The following is a 20,675-nucleotide window of genomic DNA, read 5'->3' as shown; positions in this document are numbered from 1 at the left end:
TAAAAGGGAAAGTGGGTAGGATTAAAAATTGTGCGCTCTGACGCCTGGGATGATTATTAAGTGCTGGCCTACTGCCTGATTCCTGTCACTGTTTTGCAGAAGTGAGACAGATTTGGAAGAAGTGGCTGCAGCCACATAGATGAGAAGTTGTGCCTTTAGCAGCTGATTAAGGAAGTGGCAGTCTCCATTTGCATTCGGGGTTTTCGTTTTTAAAGAATTACATTATATTACACATGAAGTTGCTAGCAGTGTTTGTTTATAGCGTGACTGAACTGGCAGGTTTCTCTTGCCGTTCTTCTGGTGCATCTGTATTTCACCTGTTGCATGCTTTGCTCACAAAAACTGTCTGGTTTTTATGACTTCAGTGCTGACAGCCCTCGTCCTTCTAGTCCTTGACCCCTCCTATGCAAACATATGAGCCTGTAACGTTTCCTATTTTGTCTTTGTACTTATGCTATTAGACTGACTGCCTATTATTTACAAAGTCCAGGGGGTTTTGCAGATTCAGCTTGACAACTCCTCTCTGAATTATTTAACGGCCATAAACCAAAAAGCCCATGCAGAGCTTCAGATGACTTTTCATCCACTGTTGTGGAGAATGCCTGGTATGCGAGTCCCACTAATTTTGCTCATTTGTATCCTGTGATTAGTATAATAGCAAATGCAATTAGAATTCAAGGGCTACCTCCTGGTATTCCTCAAGGGGAGGTAAGTTGCAGAAAGGTGAATGAGTAGCTGAGGAAAGAAAGTGAAAGGTGAATGAAAGCATAGGCAATTTCTCTCTGGTTGAAAGAACTGTGTCTCTGGTTTGTCTGGTCTTTTTTCCTGTCGCGATCGATGAACTTGTCCAAAAACATCCTACGTTTTTCTTCTGACTTTAATCTCTGTCCTCAGTGGTTTGTGTGGTGTATTTTTTTTGGTTTTTTTTTTCCATCCTCTGTTTTTAACATATTTTTTTAACAGTTGAGTTATCCAGCAATTTCTGATTTCTCAGGTGCATTTCTGTTGCTTGTTTTCCTTGTCCTTCTGGATTCTGGGATGTTTTAGATGCATGGGATCAGGGAAGCAAGCAGAGGAGCCCAACTGAATCCTTCAGATGGTGCAAAGTTCACTATAATCTTTGAAGGGTTCATTCTGCAGAACTAACTGGAAGGTGTCATGCTTTGCACTCATTGCACTAAAGCTATGTTCTCCTCATTCCTAACACCAGAGGTATAGCCATCTTCTCTTCCCAGCCTCTTCTCCCCTCAAATAAATATGATAGCGAAAGCATCAGTAGGATATCAGAGGAGCAACCTATTATGTGTCATCTCTAATCTATATGGCTTTGTTTAATGAAGTTCTTCTCCTTTTATGTACAAACAGACCTTTACTTCTTATTAAAGTTCAATTCATTGTACTTTCAGTACTAGTGATATGATTTGATAAATGGCACTGATATTGTGCAGTGTGGCCTTAATTTGGCCTTCAACGTATCTTCTGAGAAAGGTCTTGGAATCCTTGACAATTTACAAATGAAAGATATCTCTTGTCCTGAACGTTTTGCAAACATGGCCCAGTCCGGTTCCGCTCCCTTTTGCATGTGTTCATCAATAATAAGGCTTTACGGACACGACACTGGCCGTGAGTCAGTGTGACTCTAGCCCTGTTCTTGACTGTCGGCTTCCTTGGGTGAACAGGGAGATAGGTGGTTCTGTTGTCTGGGGAGGACAACCAGCTTAGCTGACCCATCTTTATCGGTGCTCACCCTGTAGCACAGGAATAGAAGACAGTGACCCTTTTTTAACAGAAATAACCATGACTTGAATATATACAGGGAGGAGATCTGTTAAGTAAAACTGCTTTTTTTTATTATTGTTACTTAGAATAAAATTGCGCTTGTGATATTAAACACAGTTGGATATCATCAAAACCTGCTGTCTGCATGTGTAGGTTCTAACCATTTTTCATTGTCAATCTCAAATTTATTGACACGTCTTCTCCTACATAAATTTTCTGCGTGTTCATAGGATGCCCTGACCAGTGAAAATATATAACTGCTTACTGTGCCACTTGGTGAATTCTGAAACTGTATTTTTGAGAAATGAAAGCTGCTTATTTCTAGAGACTAGAGAAGGCCACATGGTATGGTAAAGTTTGCACTGCATTGCAGGAGGCTTCAGGTACATAGTGCTGCACTTGATCCTGTTTAAAACATTAGTTGAATTGAATGTTGAAGGAGAGCCAGCTGTGAATTATTCCAAGATTAATGGAAACTGTTGTTTTACCATAATTAAACTTTCATTCTTCAAATCGAATTCCTCTTTCCCGAATGGGTGTATGGTATAAATAGCATTAGTATAGCTATAATTTCATGAAGTTTATATGCTTGCTAGCATTAATAATATTTGTGCCTTGATCTTCCTCCCTCCACCTCTGCTGGAAATGCTTTGCCCCTTTTCTCTCACCGGGTCCTGGTGATCTCACCTCTGCAGCACACAAAAACCCTTCAGGTTCTAAATCATTTTATAGGTCCTTGACCTTGTGCCTTTCCACTGAAATCTCTCCTAGCTTTCCTGATACACCCCCACATCTCTTTCCAGTCTGCTGAAAACCATGCGAAAACACTTTGTGTGTTCAGAGCCACAACTTAATTGTGTATTTTCTCCTGTGTTTGGTTGGTTGGGTTTTTTTTTTGTTTTTTTTTGTTTGTTTGTTTAATCTGTAATGGCTTAGACAGCTAAGACCTGGGCCATCTGCCAGGCAGGTACCCTTCCCCTGTTTCTTTTATTCTTTCCACCACTAAGTGTGGTCCTCTTCACTGGGTAGAAGCAGAGTACAGGGATCAGATATTTTTGCTTTCCCGTTGTGCTGGCCTTGCCCTTGTTCCCCAGCCCTTGCTGTAGTTCAGCTTGCAACACAGATGCAAAAACCTTCCGCCTTGCCCATGTGCCAGCCTTAGTTGGAGTATACCGAGCATGCTGTCATTTTCCCCCATAGACTGTATCCACCATGCTGACACTTAGACACATGTCTTCTGTTCCAGTTGCTGTTAAAAATATTATTTCTGGCTTAAAGAGAAATCAAGACTTTGATTTTCATGGCTGTCAGACTTCTGGCCCATCCAGAAGCACAATTAGAAGGCTTTCAGATGCAGTGAAACAGTCATATTTATTTTCCAGCTGGCGTGAGCAAAACATTCAGAACAGTTAATGTGTTTCGCATATATCTGGGCACTTGAATCCCTGTGGAACGTCTATTCCAAGACTCATTAATGAAACGGTTGGGATTTTAACATATGTCCGGAATCTTCAAAGCTGGTTTACTGTGGAGGGAGAGTCAGAGGACTGGCAAAAAGTCTGAATTGTGTTCCTCTCTAGACCTTCACACAGCTAGGTTTGGATATCATGGATTACATTCTCTGGTCAGCAGGAAGCTTGTGAAAATTTCTGGCCAAATATCCTGTCTCTGTCTGATACTGCCCCAAGCACGGGGCTGACAGCCCACCGCTGCAGCTGGCTGCATTGCCGCTTGAAGTGGCAGATACCATGCTGTCAAGGTTCCCGTGTTGTCACTGTACTGTCAGGGTTTGGTTTGGTTTTGGTTTGGTGGTGGGATTGCACTTGGAAAATGGATGGCTGTGTTCAAGGGGCATTATTACAGTTACGGTTAAAGCAGGTAAATTAAATGTCAGAATTAAGGTTGCCTTTGTGACCTTACTTGAGCCCTTTAGCGTTTCTGTGTCAGAACAGTCTTATGCTGGTGATTTCTATTAGGACAGTGCAGAGAAGCTACAATCAGCATGAGATCCAATTTGCTAGGTATTGTCCAGACATATAGCAAGTGACAGCCTATTGCCCCAAAGACTTGACAGCCAAACCATATAAAATGAACAGTAGCAGAGTATGAATCTGTTATCAGTTTTAAATAAATTGATTTCCTCAGTCCATCAGTCATTTCATGAGTTTCTGCCAAAGTGTTCCACTCTCACTGACCCAGTCAGCCTGGCTCGTCTTGGCTCCCTTAGTCATTCCTGACATCTTTTATGATTAACCCGTTCTCTTGTATTGATTGCCACAGTCTGGGGTTGTAAGGCATTAATTGTACTTCTACTTTTGCTTTGCAGGGAGGGTGTCATGTCAGGGCTTTGGTAACATTTCTCTCTTTCAAGTCTGTCCCCATTGGCATTGGCCAGCACACGTTTCCACCAGTTACACAGCTGCAAGACCTTTTCCCCCGTGGTTAGATCTGGGCTGCATCCACCCTGTCTCTTGCCTATGACAGCTTTAGTACTGTAATGTTAGTCAAGCCTTGCACTCTGTCTCTCTCCTCCTTTAGGCTTTAACTAGGCAGGTGAATTCTGTGTTCTTTCATCTTTAAATAGTATTCTGCAAACCCTGTCTCAGACTGAAAGCTGTGCTGGGACAGTGGTGTAACTGTGTGGTTACTCCCAAGTCAGCAAGATTTCATGGGCCGTACTGCTCAGAGAAGGAAGGCTCTGCCTCCTACCATCAAGAGGCAGACTTCCCCTGGGTACTTAGGTCCCTTAATCTTAGAGATCCAGCTGTCAAAGATGCTGAGGATATGAGTTTCTCTTGGTTTCAGTGAGAACTTCTGCAAATAGAGCCAGTTTTGCTGAGAGGCCAACATTTGGATTAAGGGGGCTGACAGCAGGCATCATCTGGATCTAAAATGTTTCACCATATGATAATCAGTAAACCTAAAGCATTTCAACAGCATGTAATCGCATAGACTACAGAACATAAATCATTATCTTGGGGAAGCACAGAGCTGGATCTGACCTGGATAGGCTAGTGGACTGAATACTAGATGGCTGCCAGACACGATCAAAAATATCAGCCCTGCGGACGTTTTGGGCTTGATATTTTGGGGTTTGACTCTCAGCTATAGCCCGACTCCCATGAAACAGTGTTTTTCTGTACTAAATGGGAGGAAGCAAGCGACACTGCAGGATCTTGACCTGTTTAGATTGATGGCACAGAGGAGCACTTGCTCAAGCAGAGCTGCCACTGTTGCGTGTGTGCTGTGGCAGTCATCTCCTGCATGTGAGAGAAAGGGGAGAGGGTGGCATGGGCTCAGCGTGACCTGAAACGCTGGTTAAACCATGGGCTTGTGAAGGAATGAGTGTATTGGGACTCCTGTTATTTACCAAGATGCGTAGCTACTTAGCATGTTGTGAGCAGAGAGAGAGTACGGAGCAGGAATCCCTTGTCCTTCTCCCATGCTCCCTGGCATGAGGCTCTAGTGGAAAACTCCGCAAGGATTGTAGCAGTAATTGGAGAGCTTGGAAGATTTCAGACGCTGGTCTAGGTCTTGGTCTAGGACTGCTAGGTAAGCGTCCCACTTCCCATGAGCTTCAGTGTGTGCATAGGTGTGAGTTGTGGGGTGAGAAGAACCATTAAGTGTTCTTCAAAACCCCTGGCTTGATGGCATGTCGGACCCACTGCGTTCAGCCTCACCTGGCAGGCTGTTGTGATTTAGGGTGGATTTTCAGCATGCTTGATAGCAGTTTGTACCCTTAGTCTGTGTGGGAGAAGAATGCGACTGGAATGGATTTCTCATTAACAAATAAGCAAATACTGCTGTTCAGAAACAGAATGTTTATTAGGAGAATTAAATCTCAGCAGTATTTCTCCCTGCTTTTTGTCTTTGGCTCTTTATTGTAAACATCTGGATTAACCTTGGGCAAATCCACTGAATGCGCTGCCTCGGTTTCCCCAAATGGCAAAGTAGGATAATACTTAGCTATCTCACTGGGACGTTTGTGACAATTAATGTTGTAATGTGTCTTTGGTTCCGCTGATAAAAATGTGCTATGTAAATGCTAAGTTGTTTTTACTGATTGGATTGTTAATTAAATGTGCACATATAAATGACTTATTGGCATTATAGAATTAAGTTTTAATAATTTAAAATATTAATATCAAGGTTGTTAGGTCGTTTTTAAGCCTATATCATTCACCTATTTGAGGTTGAATCTAATAACACTGGGAGAGGAAGAGAAGCAGGAGACTGACCAGCTAATGACTTATTTCTTAGTGTCTGTATGTGGGGCCTGATTTAATACCAGGACCCAAACTCCAGTGCCTGGTCCAGGGAAACCACTGGCAGTATCAACAGCACGCTGAATTTCCTAGAGCACCTGAGAACGAGCTTTGTGCCATCTAGCAGTGATCCCTGTTAGACCGGAGTAGAAACCATTTGCCAGCATTTGGGGGAGTGTGCTCCAGTTAGGCACAGCAGGTGACACACGGTGCTAGCTTTGTGTAATCAGGAGAAAGCATGAAAGAAAGGATATCTATGGGTGTGGGTGTGTCTGCCAGGCTGCTGACATGGACCACCACCACCTGCTGAAAGCTCCTGGTTCAGCAGTGGTTGTTTTCCACTAAATAGCATGGATTTGCAGCCTCTAACCAAGAGGCTGTGGGGTTTTGTTCGCTCTTTGTGGCAACCCAATCTCTGCTTTTGTCCCCTTCTCCCTGTATTCAGGCAAATGTTTCGGAGATGGATGTGGGAATGAGCCACAGCTGACAGCAAAGGAAGGGTTAGAACCAGAAGAGAAGATATGTCATCCTAGTGCATTAATGAGCTCAGGTACCTAGAAGTAAAGAGAGCTAATAAGGCAGCATGCGAGGGTAGATATGGTTGGTCAAATGATGGGATTACTGGGACTAGGGAGGAGGTTTAACCGTTATCCATTCCTTTTCTAAACCCAAGCAAGATGCGGGTGCTAGCACTGGTGATAGCATGCTAGAGGCAAAAGGGAAATGTGGGTGGTAGGAAAGAAAGAAAGGGAAACTTCTGTAAGCAGAATTTTAAAAGTTGGATTCACAAGTGGGGAGAGAAGGGAGATGGGAAGGTGTACATGGTGCTGTAGGACAGGCAGTTGAAACCCAAGAACAGGGTGCCAAAAGTAGGGCTAGAATGAGAGATCCCATACAAAGGATAAGGATCTCATAAAAATAGAAAGCCCAGAGGACATGGGACAGACAGACTGGGAAAGCTGAGGCTGGTCTTGCACAAACTAGGGAATTGCTGACGCAAGTTGCCGAGAACTCGGCAACTGAGGATGGTAAATGAGTGTTGAGAATATAGTTTGGCTGGAGGAGAAAGCATTGAGTTGGCTAAAAGGAGAAGGAAAAAGAAAAGAGGTGAGAGGGATGGAGAAACCCTTCAGGAGTGTGAAGGAAAGGGACAGAAAACTACCCAAACATGAAGGAGGGCTTAAACAAATTGGAGCTTGCCTTTCACACTAGGTAAGGAGAGTGCTGCAGACTGAAGGGGACCAAGGAGCCGGAAGCACAGTAATGGATGTCTTTTAGTATCTCGGAAGTCTTCCACCAGCATTCGTTCTTTCTGACTCGCCAGCCCCAGCCTCTGCAGCAGTTCAGAGTGGTGGTCCTTGCTGTGCTTCAGGACCTGGCTGTGCCGTACTTGTGGTAGGCTGTGCTTGTAGGGTGGGCGGACTGTCTAGTTCGAGGTAGTTTGGTTTGAGAAGGCTTTTCACATTCTGTTGATTTCTGTTTACAGCTTCTGATCCCTGATGGTTTGCAGTTGATCAGCACAAAATCAAAATCTAAATATACCTGTTCGGTTGACAGCACACTCGGGTGGCTTTAGAGTTAACCTCTGTGTGTCCTGCGATCTTATTAATCAGATTTAGGTCAGATTTCTTAGCACTCTTATGCAGACTTGGTGGCATTTTCTTCAGATCGCACACCTAGTTTCTGATGGAGTGAGCATTTGGGAGGGAAGCCTGTGGAACAGTGATAGTAATAGTAATGATAGCACCCCGTGGCTTCATTTTGCCATGTTACAGCACTGATGGGCAGGGAGGCATGACCTTGGCGAGGGAGAGATTAAATTCGTCACCTGCAGCGTGGTGTAATGACTGAGCGCAACAAACGGGAGAAGCGGGAGGAGGGAGGAAGGGAGAAAAATGTAACGGCAGTAAGAATGCAGTTCTTGGACCGTGCGGTTGTCAAGCTAAGTACTGCGTCGCATTATCTGGAATTGCCAAATGAATGTTTAGGGGGTTTAAGTATTAGGAGAATAGATGCTAAAAGCTGTTTTCACTGAAATAATGCCTAACCATTTCCTGTGGTTTTGCAATATTGATGCTAATGTGTTGCATGTTTATGTATACATTTTTTGTAGCCTTATTGCAAGCTATATTTATATACTGCTGACACTTTGCTCAAGGCCTTGAGCTCATTGTTTATGGGGAATGTCTGAAGTCCCAGGATATATGACTGTAGAAACAAGCGCGTTTAAAGACCTTGTCATAGATAGATGGGCCATGGAGCTCAGGATTCCCACATACAGAGAAGGAGAGAACTTGTCCTTGGGGGGTGTGTGTATGTATATGCGTGCGTGTGTGTTTTTATGTTAATGGCAACATAATTTGGTTTTAACATATGTCTCTCTACCTTGCCTGATGGGGAACGTGCAACAGCTGTTAAAGCTGTGTAGTCTGGTTTGTGGTAGATGTAGAATAATAAGCCTCTGACAAGTTATTCTAATCTCAAATTCTAAATAAATTAGACGCTTATCAAAAACAGTTTTGTTCCAGAATGACTAAATTACAGAGATGGTTGCTGGTAATATATCAGCAGTTCCTAGGAAGGCCTTTCATGGCTCTTTCTCTTGCCTTTCCACAGCTTTCTCTGCGCTCTTCCAATCAATTTTGTGGGCCTCAGTTTCCATCTTGAATGCAGAAGAGAGCATAAAAATGAGCAAATCAGTAGCTATCTGTGTGCAGCTCCATGCATGCACGTGCTTGTGGTTTTCTTCTAGGCTAGTCTTCAGTTGCCTTGTTGATCTTGTTTTCTTCAGAGCTACAGGCTGAAAAGAAAGGTCAGGCTAAGAAAAAGTGATTTCTCACTTGGCTGAGAGGTGGCTTACTACTTATTTGAGTGTGTCATTGGAGCAAGCCTTTGAATGTTCTCTTCTGTGCACCCATGCGCTGTGAATGCAGAGACCATGGTATATATGACAGCAAATAAGCTTCCAGTCATATACTATCTTCTTGTGCCGAGTTTGGTCTGAATAGAAGTAGAAAAATACATTAAGTGTAAAATCCAAAAATGAGAAGACTGCTGCTTCAGGGAGGCTTTACTGAAGCAAGAAAGAGGGTTATAAACTGTGGCTCTTGATACACAGAATTTAAAAAAAAAAGATGTGGAAGTGTTGGAAAACTTAATTTAAAAGTCTCTGTAGTAAAGAGGTTAAAGTATAAAATTGTAGAAAAATGAGGGTAGGGATTAAACAAGATGTTGAATTTCTACCTATGCATTTTTCCTAGTGGGGATCACTTCATCTCTTGTAGAAGCTGCAAACTCTGCACAATGTAGGATGATGAAAGTGCTAATTTGTTTGAAAGCTTTTTCCCCTCCCTCTATAGGATACTATTTAGTGTTCGTGAATTCCTATGTGAGAAGAAACCATGCACATGTGCATATGATTGTGGGCAACTCTTTCTGCATAAAGCAATCTGAAAGTGTCACTACCTGTAAACCTGTAGGTTAATGTGTTAACAGAATATCTTTATTGTGCTGTGCAGCTATAATTGTGTAGCATTTATAAACTTAAAAACTAAAGATTTTGTATTTGCGGCTGGAGCTAGAAAGAAGCAATGAGGCATTTTTAGATTTATTGAGTTGTTGCATATTTTTTTCCCCCGGATAATCCTATGGAGGCTTGAGCTCTATGCGTACAAAGGAATTACCTTCGGAACGAGATAAAAATGCAGTTTGAGGATTAAAAAACATGATTTAGACATGTTTGTTCTGTTCCAGGTTTAAAGCCTAAAGAGCTGAGTTTCTCTTCTACCGAAGTATCTTGGTATGACATCTTTTGTATGTAAAACCTGTTTCCTTTAAGAACTGCTGCAGTTTAAAGAAGTAATTTCTGCTTGAACCTGATGCTCACAGTATGGATAATATTCCATTAAAATTGGTCAAAAGGGATTAATGTTAGGTGGGTACGATGGCATATAATGTAAATTCCAGAACACAGAGATAACAGCTTGTGCGCCACTTTTTATCCATTCCACCGTGCACATAGTCATTACTAACGCTTGCATCATAACAGTGGAAGAAAGAAGAGAAAATTCTATGTGCAACATATTATTCTGCTGGGAGGAGATCTAATGTAGTCATCTGGCTTTTAAAACCTCGTGATGGTGTACACTGGAGGTTCATCTTGCTTCATAGGTTAGAATCTGTAACTTCCTTTCAAAAAACAAAAGCTGACTTGAGTCATACCACAAGAAAATAACCGAATCTCGGGGATTTAGAGTGAGAAGTCATTATACTCTGCTAATTACAAGACGAAGAGTAATCAAGCATCAGCGTTCTCTTGTGGAACCATTTTCACACATCTTGATGTACGAAAAGGCTTTGCGCCTGGTGTCAGTGGCAAAAGCTTCAGCGAAATTTGTCTTGAAGGTGGTCTGTAGTCCCAAAAGCAAGCAGTTGAGTAATAGTAGCCATCTTTAGTAAGGAATTAGTAGCTTTACTGTTAAAGGATTTAAATGGCTTTCTATGTAAACAGCATCAGTAGATTTAGTTCAACAACATAATTTTATTCTGCCTATAAAAAATATAAAACAATGGCTATTTGAGTAAAAGTTGTCTCACCCATTATGCTCTTCCCATTCTATTAACAACTTTGCTTAGTTAGCATCTAGCTCCTTTGAATAAATGTTCAGTCAGTTGGCAATGAGTCCGCTGCTTGAAAGAGAATTGCTGACGAACCAGCCATTTTGTTAGCAAAAGTGTCTGCTGGGGAGGGAAGGTGAGAAGTTGTTAATTTAAAAGAAGATCTTGAGGAATTCTAACTGTAAATCTATAGGGAAAAAAAAGTAGTTGAAAATCCGGAAAACTCATGCATAATTCGATGACTTACTGTGCTATAATTTTGAGGAAAATATGCTTTATTCGTGCAGTAAAATGGGGGTAACAATGAGGCACAAACTGCATGGCCTGTAATTATTTATAATACAGTGAAAGTCTCAAGCAAGATTTGCAGTCCATTATGTGAACAACACGTGCACATATAATTTGAAGAAGTCCATCCTGCCCCACCACCGGCACTCTGATTATCCCCCAAATAATCCATTTCTTCAGCCCCTGTGTTATTGCCAGCATTTGTAGAAGGTAGGGGAGAGTGCAAAAGCAGGAAATGAGAACACATTGCATCACTAGTTCTTGAGCTAAGCTTTCCTTGGTCCTCAGTGTGGGACCTGCGGAAAACATGGCTGGATAAGCCTTGAGTTTGCTAAAGTTTAGTGTTGTCAGGCTGACAGCACTGAGGAGAAACATTGTGCATCTTCTGTGGCTTCTCTCTTGGACGCGTTAGCTTACATGCTCAAAGAGCGTTGGTTGTTTGATTTCCAGTGCGTTTTCCACTCATTCGGGTACTTTGCCTTTGTTCCTGGTAAGACTCGATTTCACGGGACTGCCACGTTTCCAAGCTATAAAAGTGTATGTTATGCATGCACATAAATGCTCTAATTTGCAGTTTCACTCTCATTAGAGTGACTGAGATGTGTAAAAATCTGCATCAAGACTTCTGTTGTGTAGACAATTCTCCAGTTCTTTCCTCAGGCAGGCTTGCACCTGAGAGTGAGAACTTAAATTTAACTTTAAAAGGATTGATACTTTTGTGATAACAAAGGAGGAATGATCTCAAGACAAGTACGAGTGATTTGTGTTCATCCTTTTTATTTTGAGCCCCTTTGGGACAAGCTCTCTATTTTGTGTTTAAAAAGGGAAGACAAAATATTTGCCTGTGTGTGTTTTTTGTTTTTTTTGTTTTGTTTTGTTTTTGTTTTTGTTTTTGTTTTTTTTGTTTTTTTTTAAATGAACCCTTCTGGCAAGATGGGTTGTCAAGTTCACTTGCTCATCTCCTTATTACTAAAGAGAGGTGAGCCCCACGGTTACGCAGAGCGTCGGTTTGCAGCTGAGCTAACGGGTCTCTCTGGAACTTTCAGTTACCTTGCAGAGTCAAGTCTGTTCATGTATCAGTGTGTCCCTCTAAGGACATGCGTGTGCCCTGATTGCAGTTTTAAATAGCCATCCATCTGGGCTGATTTTGATTTGGTTTTGCCTTCCCCCCACCATGTGTTCTTGTATAAAAGCACAAAGAAAGGGTGGAAGAGCTACAACCTCAGCTGTCGTTTACTGTCTGTTACAGTGAAGCAGCTCTGACAATTTTCAGGGCTTGTTCAGCTGAGTTTCCTCAAGCTTCACAAAACTTCCAGAGCATTTCTGATTCTTTTAATGCTCACTGCTTTTTGTGTGAATACCTGCAGTCAGCCAGACTTTCCTTTCTCCTCCCTTCTTTCCCAATACAAATTGTTTCCCCAGGGCGATCCAAACCCACGGCTTATCTTGGAGGGAAAGAAATCAGAGTACTTCAAAACCCAGTTATCATCAGGTGAATAATTCCATTGAATGATGAATGCAGCAAGTATCTCATCTACTCAAAAGGGTCCCAGGTTTGATTTTTGTTTTTCTTTCCCCTCAAGAATATGATGCAGAAATTGCCTCTAATGGAGCAATCGGTGAAAGTCTCTTCAAATCCCAAGGGTAAAATGCTCCAAAGTTCCTGTTGGTGAACAAGTCATGTTCACCAACATGCCACAGTGCCACAATGCAGGAGATAAGGATGTGTCAGGTTCAGGACAGAGGTGCTTGTACCTGGTCCATCTCTTTGCTCTCAGGACTCATTTACACCTTTCATTTTCCATAATGCCTACCTCCATTTGGATATGCATCCAGTCTCTAGAAAATACCGAAGATTTGTGGTGAACCCTAGCCCGTCCCAATGTCAAGGAACTGTCCTTCAGACTTCCCATAATGCTGTCACTACTACAGTCAAGGAAGAAGACTATGTGTGCTCTGAGGTGGATGACTGACTGTTCATGAGTGGCCTCAGCAAAGGACTTTCAGCCCTGAAGCATTTCAGAGCTGTTCTGGAACTGTACCCTATGTCAATCTCTGAAGTGATTCCTGAGTTGCATCTACACTTGTCAATTAATCTTTCTAAATTCGTATGTAATGCCAAGAGACAAGAAGATACCTGCTTCTGACGTCCACAGAGTCTTGTTCTTTTCTATTAACTTGACAAGACCAAAACCCTTAAACTATCTCCTGTCAATTTTACGGCTGTCCCTGGTTTGTTGAAATGCCATGTTATCTCATCACAGGGGATCTAAGAACATCACGCAGCATCTCCACCTATCATTTCTTATCTGCCTTGATGTCTATAGGAGAGGTTGCTGCATTTTGTCAGGTTGCACAGACTGTGGCTTTCCACAGGGGTGCAGTAATACTTGACATCAGCAGCTGCATGGAGGAAAATGCTGCTGTTTGGCACACAGTAAACCCTTGTCTCTTGACCTTGTGACATTTTAGGAGAGCTTTCCTTCGATCTTCTTTTAACAAAGGCAACTGGCACCCTCTGCCCCTACTGTCAAGAAGGGCTGCAGCTGCCAACCACCTATAGCAAGATCCAACTGAGGTGCGTGCTTAGAGGAAGGCTTGCTCACAGTAATTGATTTCTTCTGAGTAGGCCTTCTCAGTCAGGGTGGATTCCCCAACTCCCTGCCTCTGCTTTTTGAGGTTTTTGGCTCCCACAGAGAATTTGAGAGCGATGGGTAAGACCAGCCTTTTGACCTTTTAGCCCTGTATAGACAGATAAAGTGATACAGGCAGAACATGAAATTAAAGTGGACAGTGATACGATATCTTTCATGCCTGAGGTACATGGATGCACATATTGGTGCTGTAGGAGAAATGTGTATTCTGTCATATGGTTGTCTTCTGAGGACACCTGAGACCTCACTTGAAGCCATGCTCTGCCAACAAACTCTTGGTACAAATCAAAAGAAAGTCCAAAGCAAGAGTTTATGGCTCCTGCCCAGTAACATTAAAACTGTAGAAGGAGGCAAACAAGGTAACTTGATTCATACATGTCCTGACAAAAAGATTGGTTCAACATGCACACGGCTGTCGTGAGTTGTAAATCTAGCAATTACGTGCTATCTGAGCAACTTCACAACTTGCCTAGTTTTTTAATGTGTTGAATATATTGGCTTTTTTACAGGCAACACAAAAGGAAGAGAATTGTTCCTTTAGAGGATTTTAAAAAAAGTTACTTAGCTTGTGTTCCCATAGAAGCAAGCATAATGCCAGCGTGCCTTAACAAGCAAGTCACTGTTTGTTCGATGACAAGTTTGGTGCTAATTTTGCTGCTGCCTGTTCCCGTTTGTGTCTTGGCGTTGCGGATGAAAGCAGCAGAGCAGTGATTAGCTCAGACCCTGCTGAAAAAACAGTGGGTTCTGAAGAACAAGAGAGCAAGAGTATATTACCCTCTGGCGTTTTTATTTTATTTAGCAGGTAAAACTGTTCATTGAACCAGAGTTCATTTACAGTGGTACCCCAGCAGACTGCAGCAGCAGTATGAATTACCAATCACTCGCAATGCAAACAGGAATCATTCAGACCCTGGATCACCCGTACTCAGGTGTTCAAGTCTCTTGTGCTGCACCATAGGTAGCTACCTGAGCCTCTCCCTTGCCTCCAAAATCCTGCTAGGCATCCCAGAGCAATCTGGTCTCTGTTTTAGTCCCCAAATCATATTTATGTATACATTCCCAATGGCATTTGGCATTTGATTCTAATCCTGTTAGCCAGAAGCTGGGGAGTTCACAAGATTAAACCCTGTTAGCCACAAAATTAATGGAAATTGGAGTGTGTGTGCTTCCTTTGAGGATATATTTTCTTCTCAGGAGCTTTGACTTGGAGGATCATTGGTGAGATACCATCATGAGTCTTAACTAATTCTCTGGTGGATAGTACTGGGGGTGAACAGATCTATTTATAACAATTAGCCCAGTGGTTCACCGAAAGGCTACTCTTACCTGATAAGTGGATTTTTTTCATTTTGAATAGGATTTTCCTCCCTTTACTTCAAAGCTGGTGGTTCTGCAAACTTCAGAACCTCACGGTGAGGCAGTGTTCAACCTAATCTCGTTATGTGCTGAGCTAATGACAGGCCTGCCTCTGCTGCTGCTGAATGCCAGTGCTCAGCTAGTTCAGGGCTAGCTGTCTTCCTTCAACTCAGGCACCGAATGCGAGTGTGCGACTCCCTTTGAAGTGGGTGTATTCTAGTCACTGAGTTTATTAAAACTGCATGTGCAAAGTGATGGGATAATTAGGGCAAGTTTGTCTGAGGATGGATAGCAGAAGCGAGAGAAATTGAAAAATGTGTCTGAGAAAAGATATCAGCTGTCTTTAGACAAAACAGTTTGTGCCAGCCAGTTTGGCAACGTATACTGCAATTACTGGTGCTGCACGGCTCGGAAAGAAGAGATGTGGGACACCGTTCTGGGAAGCGTGCTTCAACCTCTGCTTTCCCATTCCTTTGGGATTTTCTCTCATCTCCTCCTATCTGAATGACTTTGGGGAGGGCTTTTTTTTTTTTTTTTTTTTTTTTTTTTTTGGAGAGTGCATTTGTGCTTGCTAATCACATCTGGAATAGGGTCTGGCGGGTGGAGGTTATCTCCTCTCCACTGTCTGGGACTGGCACTGGGTTTTTGCCTGGGGGTTGCCCTGCTGGTGTGGCAGGCCGTTTGGTTGCAGAGAAGCAGGATATGTCTAATGGAAACTCTATCGATTCATAGGAGGTAAATAAATGCTGTCTTTCTAATCTGAATAACAGCAGGGCCAAAGCCCTCTCTGTTTCTTTCCCTTCTGAATTTGGTGTATTTGCTATTGCTTTCTCACTGTGGGTAAGATGAAACTACTTTTTTCCCCTCTTTATTTTACTTGTCTGAAATCTGTTGGCTGCGTGAGAGGTTGTGTGGCCTCAGAGCTGGAGAGGTTTTGTCATGTTGATTAGTCAGTTTAGTTAAGGCACTAGAGACCTTTGCCATATGCTGCCAAGAGATGAAAATGATTATTATTATTTGCCCACTTCACAGACAGACTGCAAGGATTAATTCATGTTTGTAAATTGCTTTTGAGATTTAAAGCTCTATACAAGCACTAAAGATTATTGCTTCTAATTCTTTAAGGTAATATAACTTTTATAAGGACTTTTAGCCTTGAAAACATCTTGGAAATGAGAGTTAAGTCCCTTTGAAATTAGATATACTTCTGATGTTTAAGATAAAAAGCAGCCACATTGCTGCTGCTGCAGAGGGAAAAAAAGAAAGAAAGAAAAAAAAGCAGTGGCAAATTCTGATAGTACCTCTTCTTTTTTTTTAGGAGTCCAATGTGCTGATTGCTGCTAACAGTCAGGGTACAATTAAGGTAAGTTATTTCATGCATCTTCTCTTTAAACGCTTAAATCTGTTGCTAGTAAAGATCAAGGTCACAGAAACCGTACAGCCAGGAGAAACCATTAGAGGAGGTCATCCCAACTGTGAATGTTTGTAATTTAAATGATATATTTGCCTCTGGCACATGGAGGAACGAGCAGACAGCACAAAAGCAATGAAGCCAAATTAGAGGGAAGGTGTAGAAAATATGCTGGCAGCTGTCCAGAAGCCACCGTGCCTCTGCCACTCCTTGGGCAGTTATGGGCTGCTTAGATTAAACGTGGGCCCAGTGCTGGTCTTATGTATGTTGTATTTTTCTTGACTGATAAGAGGTGCAGTGTCTTAGTTGCCGCAACAGCCACTGGATTTCTGCATTGGTTTAAAAGCAACTACATGGCACTAATTTGAATTGAAAGGTTTTAAATTAGTGCTGTCTGCCACGAACACCTACACACACACACTCATGTTTGCACACTGATTTTTGTGGCAGGAAGCAAAAGCTGAGGAGGCTCTGTGTTAACTCACTGGCACTAGCCAAACACCCTCCTCTCACTGCTGCTGCCGGCACGGGCTGCAGCAGAGTTGAAAGCTGAGCTCTTGGTGCGCAGCCGACTAGAGCAATGCTTGAAATGAGCATGGATGCTCCTTTGCTTTGCTTACTGCTAGCACAGGGACCTACTCTAACAGACAACAGTTGCCAACATAGGTTCTTTGGAAGGCAACAGGCTTCACATTATACCAAGAAACTAGTGTTTTGCTAGGCTTTGAACTCTTTGAGAAAAATAAGTCTTGCAGAGTGTCTGTGCAATGCATGTCTGTCCATGAAACGCAGAATAATTTGCAAAAGACTTTGTCCCCCTTTGTGTATGTCTGTTGAACAGATGCACAAGCAAAAAAAGTAACCAAACCCAGGCTGGTATTGAGTGCTCCAGAGAGCATCAGTTCCAAGATGGTCCAAATCTGTGCTGAACAGCATTTGAGCTTTGGTGGTTAACACTGCAGGCTTGCAGTCCAGAGCTCTGACAGTTTTTTTTGTAATTGCTGATAAAGGGTTTTACTTGCCATCTTTAAAGTCATGCGCTGGTTTCTTAATCTCATGAAATTGAAGTCTTCTTCCTCCTGATTCTGCACTGCGTCCCTGTGACGATAGCAGTTCTCTGGAACCGCACAAAATTTGATAGCCTGAGCAGTCCTGAAAAAAATCACAGAAAAAGCAGAAATGAGGAGAGTCCTAAGTGGTCTGTACTTGATTTGCATCTAGATATTTTTTCCTCCTTTGTAGGCCACTTCTAACTGATAGAGTAGCATGGTTACTTCTGCTATTGCAATGTGTAATACTCTAGCCTCTTGTTCCTAGGTGGTTTATTTAGCAGGCGTTGGAATTGGTTACTTACTACTTCAGTCGCTTGCTTCTTAGTAAAATGGGCAAAATGCACAAAAACTTATGACAGCTTTCAGTGAATCCAGCAGCAACAGTAGAGTGATTATAAAGGAGAGGCTTTGCTCATGCACTTTGGTTGTTAATGAGAGAAGGTGGAGAGAAAAATGTGTAAACAGCCAAAGTTATTAGAATTCTGCTATTTCCATTTGAATTTCTCAGAACACAGTGGGGAAGGTGTACCGGTCTGACTGCCTGGAAAAGGACTGGGTTTGCTCTTACCGGGTGGGCACAAACCCAGTCTAATTTGGGGGCAAATGCCATATCTGTCAATAGTCATTGAGAACGAAGACCCCTTAGAGCTCTGCCCGGTAAAGCCACACCTGACACACATACGGCCTCTCTAAGTTACTCGGCAGATGACTCCACACCTAGCAATTTTTATTCTGCTGTCTCTAGTGGGGGAGATCATGCAATCAGAGGCTACTCCACTATGTTAGCATGGAAAATCGAAAGTGAGCACAAACAGAAAGGGCTGAGAAGAGCAAATCTTTGATCTCCATTACAAGATTTCAGATAGCTGGTTTACTGGGATCAGTGCAAATGAGGTGACTCGACAGTCTTGCATCATACCATGATTTATCACAGTGTGAGCAGGCATCAAAGTCGGGGTTCTTGCCAAGTGCTTATCACGTTTGTATCACATTGCTGCATGCTGGTGAATAAAGGGTGGAGACGGAAGGGTCAGTCCCTGTCCTAATGATCTATATGCTGATGTAGGAGACAATGAATGTCATAAATTCCTGTTCTAAATGTCTCATCTTCCCTATTAATCAGGTACTGGAGCTGGTATGAAGGGTTTTCTCTCAAGGCATGAGGTACTTGGTCCTGCTGATATGCTACAGTGTTCATCTGGGATCCTCAGTGGGACAAGAAACCGAAACCACCTTGATGTTCCTCCCCAAAACCATCATGTTTGGTTTTTTCCATTTATGGACTTTTTAGGACATTCTGAGACACTGGGAACACCAGTGAACTGTCTGCCATCAACATTAACTCCACAGACTTTGCTGCTGCTGGTGGTGGTATGGTTGTCTAATTTTTATGATAGGAAAACAAATTCTTTTAAATAAAAACAAAAAGGAATAATAAAATTTATTGAGCCACAAGCTGAAGCTGGAAGATTCTCTCTTGTTGCATATGGGAACAGATTTACTTGGGAAGGGAGCTTGCAGGACCACACAGGGCTGTCCTCAGTTGCACGTCTCCAGTTACTTTTATCTGGACTATTCCATCCATTCCTATTGGAAACAGAAAGTCTCTAAGCCTTATCTGGACGTTTAAGCAATTTGCTTTGAGATCGTATAATGATATGGTTTAGTTGTTCTTTTGATTTTTTTTTTAGATGCATTAAATGCGTCAGCCAGGTTGACATGTCTGGAGACTGAAGTCCTCTGGTTATCAAGAAGAGAATGGCAGCTTCCCCTTCCTCCTGTCCTTATGCATCTGCCTCGACCTGAAGGGGCTGCTCCTAAGGAGAGGAGTAATTTGTCCTTTTGTCCACGTGAGCCTAGGCCTCTGCTGCCTGCCAACAAGTGTGTTGAGATGTTGTGAACTGCGGTTGCCTGGGACCTGGACTGACCTCACCGAAATGTCGTGGGATAATGATCTCAACACCACTGATCTGGCTGCGCTTGACTATCTCAGCTAGAGGAGAAAGTTTCTAGATCCACTTACCAAAGCCCTGCACCACTTAACCTCCGATGTGGTCTAATTACGTTTGCCCCTCTCTGCAAATCATCTGTGGAAGCCGAGCATTTTGAATGTTGTAATAAGAGGGGGAATGGAATTGGTTTGTAATGTGTTTCAGAGCCATGATATAAGTAGCCTTATTTTTAATGGTCATGCATACACTTAATTGTACATATGGAGGGGGGAATAAACCATGATGCGAAGAGTTGTTGTTACTTTGTTGGCAGAATAGCGGGGGGGGGAGAAAATGCAGCCGATCTTCATGAATGGCCGTCATGCTGAGCTGCCAGCGTTGCCGCCAGCACTTTTTAAGCTTGAAAGTGGAATTAGTGGGCGTAGTGTCTATTTCTAGCTGCGTGTGGCAAAGGTGCACTACACACAGTGATACCTGTAGGAAGTGTTTTACAAGCAGAATCTCTTTGAATTCATTCATTCCAGTACTCTTCTCCCTTGTGCCTCTGAGGCTGGGATTCCTGCGGTGGCTTCGGGCCTTGCCTTGCTCACGTGGAGACTTGCTGCGTTCTTTGGCTACCTACCAAGCAGCTGCACTGATTGTGTCAGAAAGGTGTCTCCTGTCAGCCAGATGTTAAGTGACTGTGACCCTGATCTTCCTGGAAGGGTTGTGTGATCTTTGGCATCCTTTGGTCACAGGGCAGAAAAACAAGGGTGGTCTTGGGGGGGATGAAGAAAGGAGCAGGGATCAAGCCATACAGCAGAGTTGGTCACTGAATCCTGTCCTGGCTCACTTAACATTTGTGCCTGTGTCCACAGGGGACAGCTATGACTCTTGGTTCAAAAGGGTGTGGGATGCCATGAAATTGCTGTTGGCCTCTGGAGGATTGTGTCCAGTGGAGAGAAAGCTAAGGATCTTCACCTCCAAAAGCTGTGTGGATGCCACTTGCTTGGTGCTCTGTTTTTATTCTGTGGTTTCTGGCATACAAGTAGGGGTGTGAGAGCAAAGGAAGAAAGAGGAAGGTAATGCGTGTCCTGCTCCAAGGTGCTATCTTCAGGTCCCCATCATATGAGCCGCCAGCGTTACTGTGGCAGAAGGAAATGAAATTGGTTCCTTCTGTCTCGTGGCAGCTGTCTGACACGTCCTGCTGAACACTAGCTTGATTTTCGTTTTGCTGCCTTTTAAAGGGTTTGTTGGTCGGTGACTGTTTGCTGAGATCTGTCAGCTTTGTATAGGCCTCCTTCCCCAACTCCACCCGTATG

At 42.9% G+C, this 20,675-nt stretch overlaps 1 protein-coding gene across 2 annotated transcripts in view; it reads left to right on the top strand.

Moving 5' to 3' along the window:
- COP1 (COP1 E3 ubiquitin ligase) overlaps positions 1-19,663 on the top strand; it is a 136,778-nt gene extending 117,115 nt beyond the window's left edge. For both annotated transcript variants that reach the window (XM_067300581.1, XM_067300582.1), the window contains exons 19-20: positions 16,278-16,322; positions 18,546-19,663. In XM_067300581.1, coding sequence (XP_067156682.1) covers positions 16,278-16,322; positions 18,546-18,563 — 63 coding nt within the window. In that variant the 3' untranslated portion in view covers positions 18,564-19,663. The remainder of the gene's footprint in view (positions 1-16,277; positions 16,323-18,545) is intronic.
- The last annotated feature ends 1,012 nt before the right edge of the window (positions 19,664-20,675 follow it).

Source organism: Apteryx mantelli, chromosome 8, assembly GCF_036417845.1.
Source record: "Apteryx mantelli isolate bAptMan1 chromosome 8, bAptMan1.hap1, whole genome shotgun sequence".
NCBI lineage: Eukaryota > Metazoa > Chordata > Aves > Apterygiformes > Apterygidae > Apteryx > Apteryx mantelli.
This window is presented reverse-complemented; position numbering and strand designations above follow the sequence as displayed.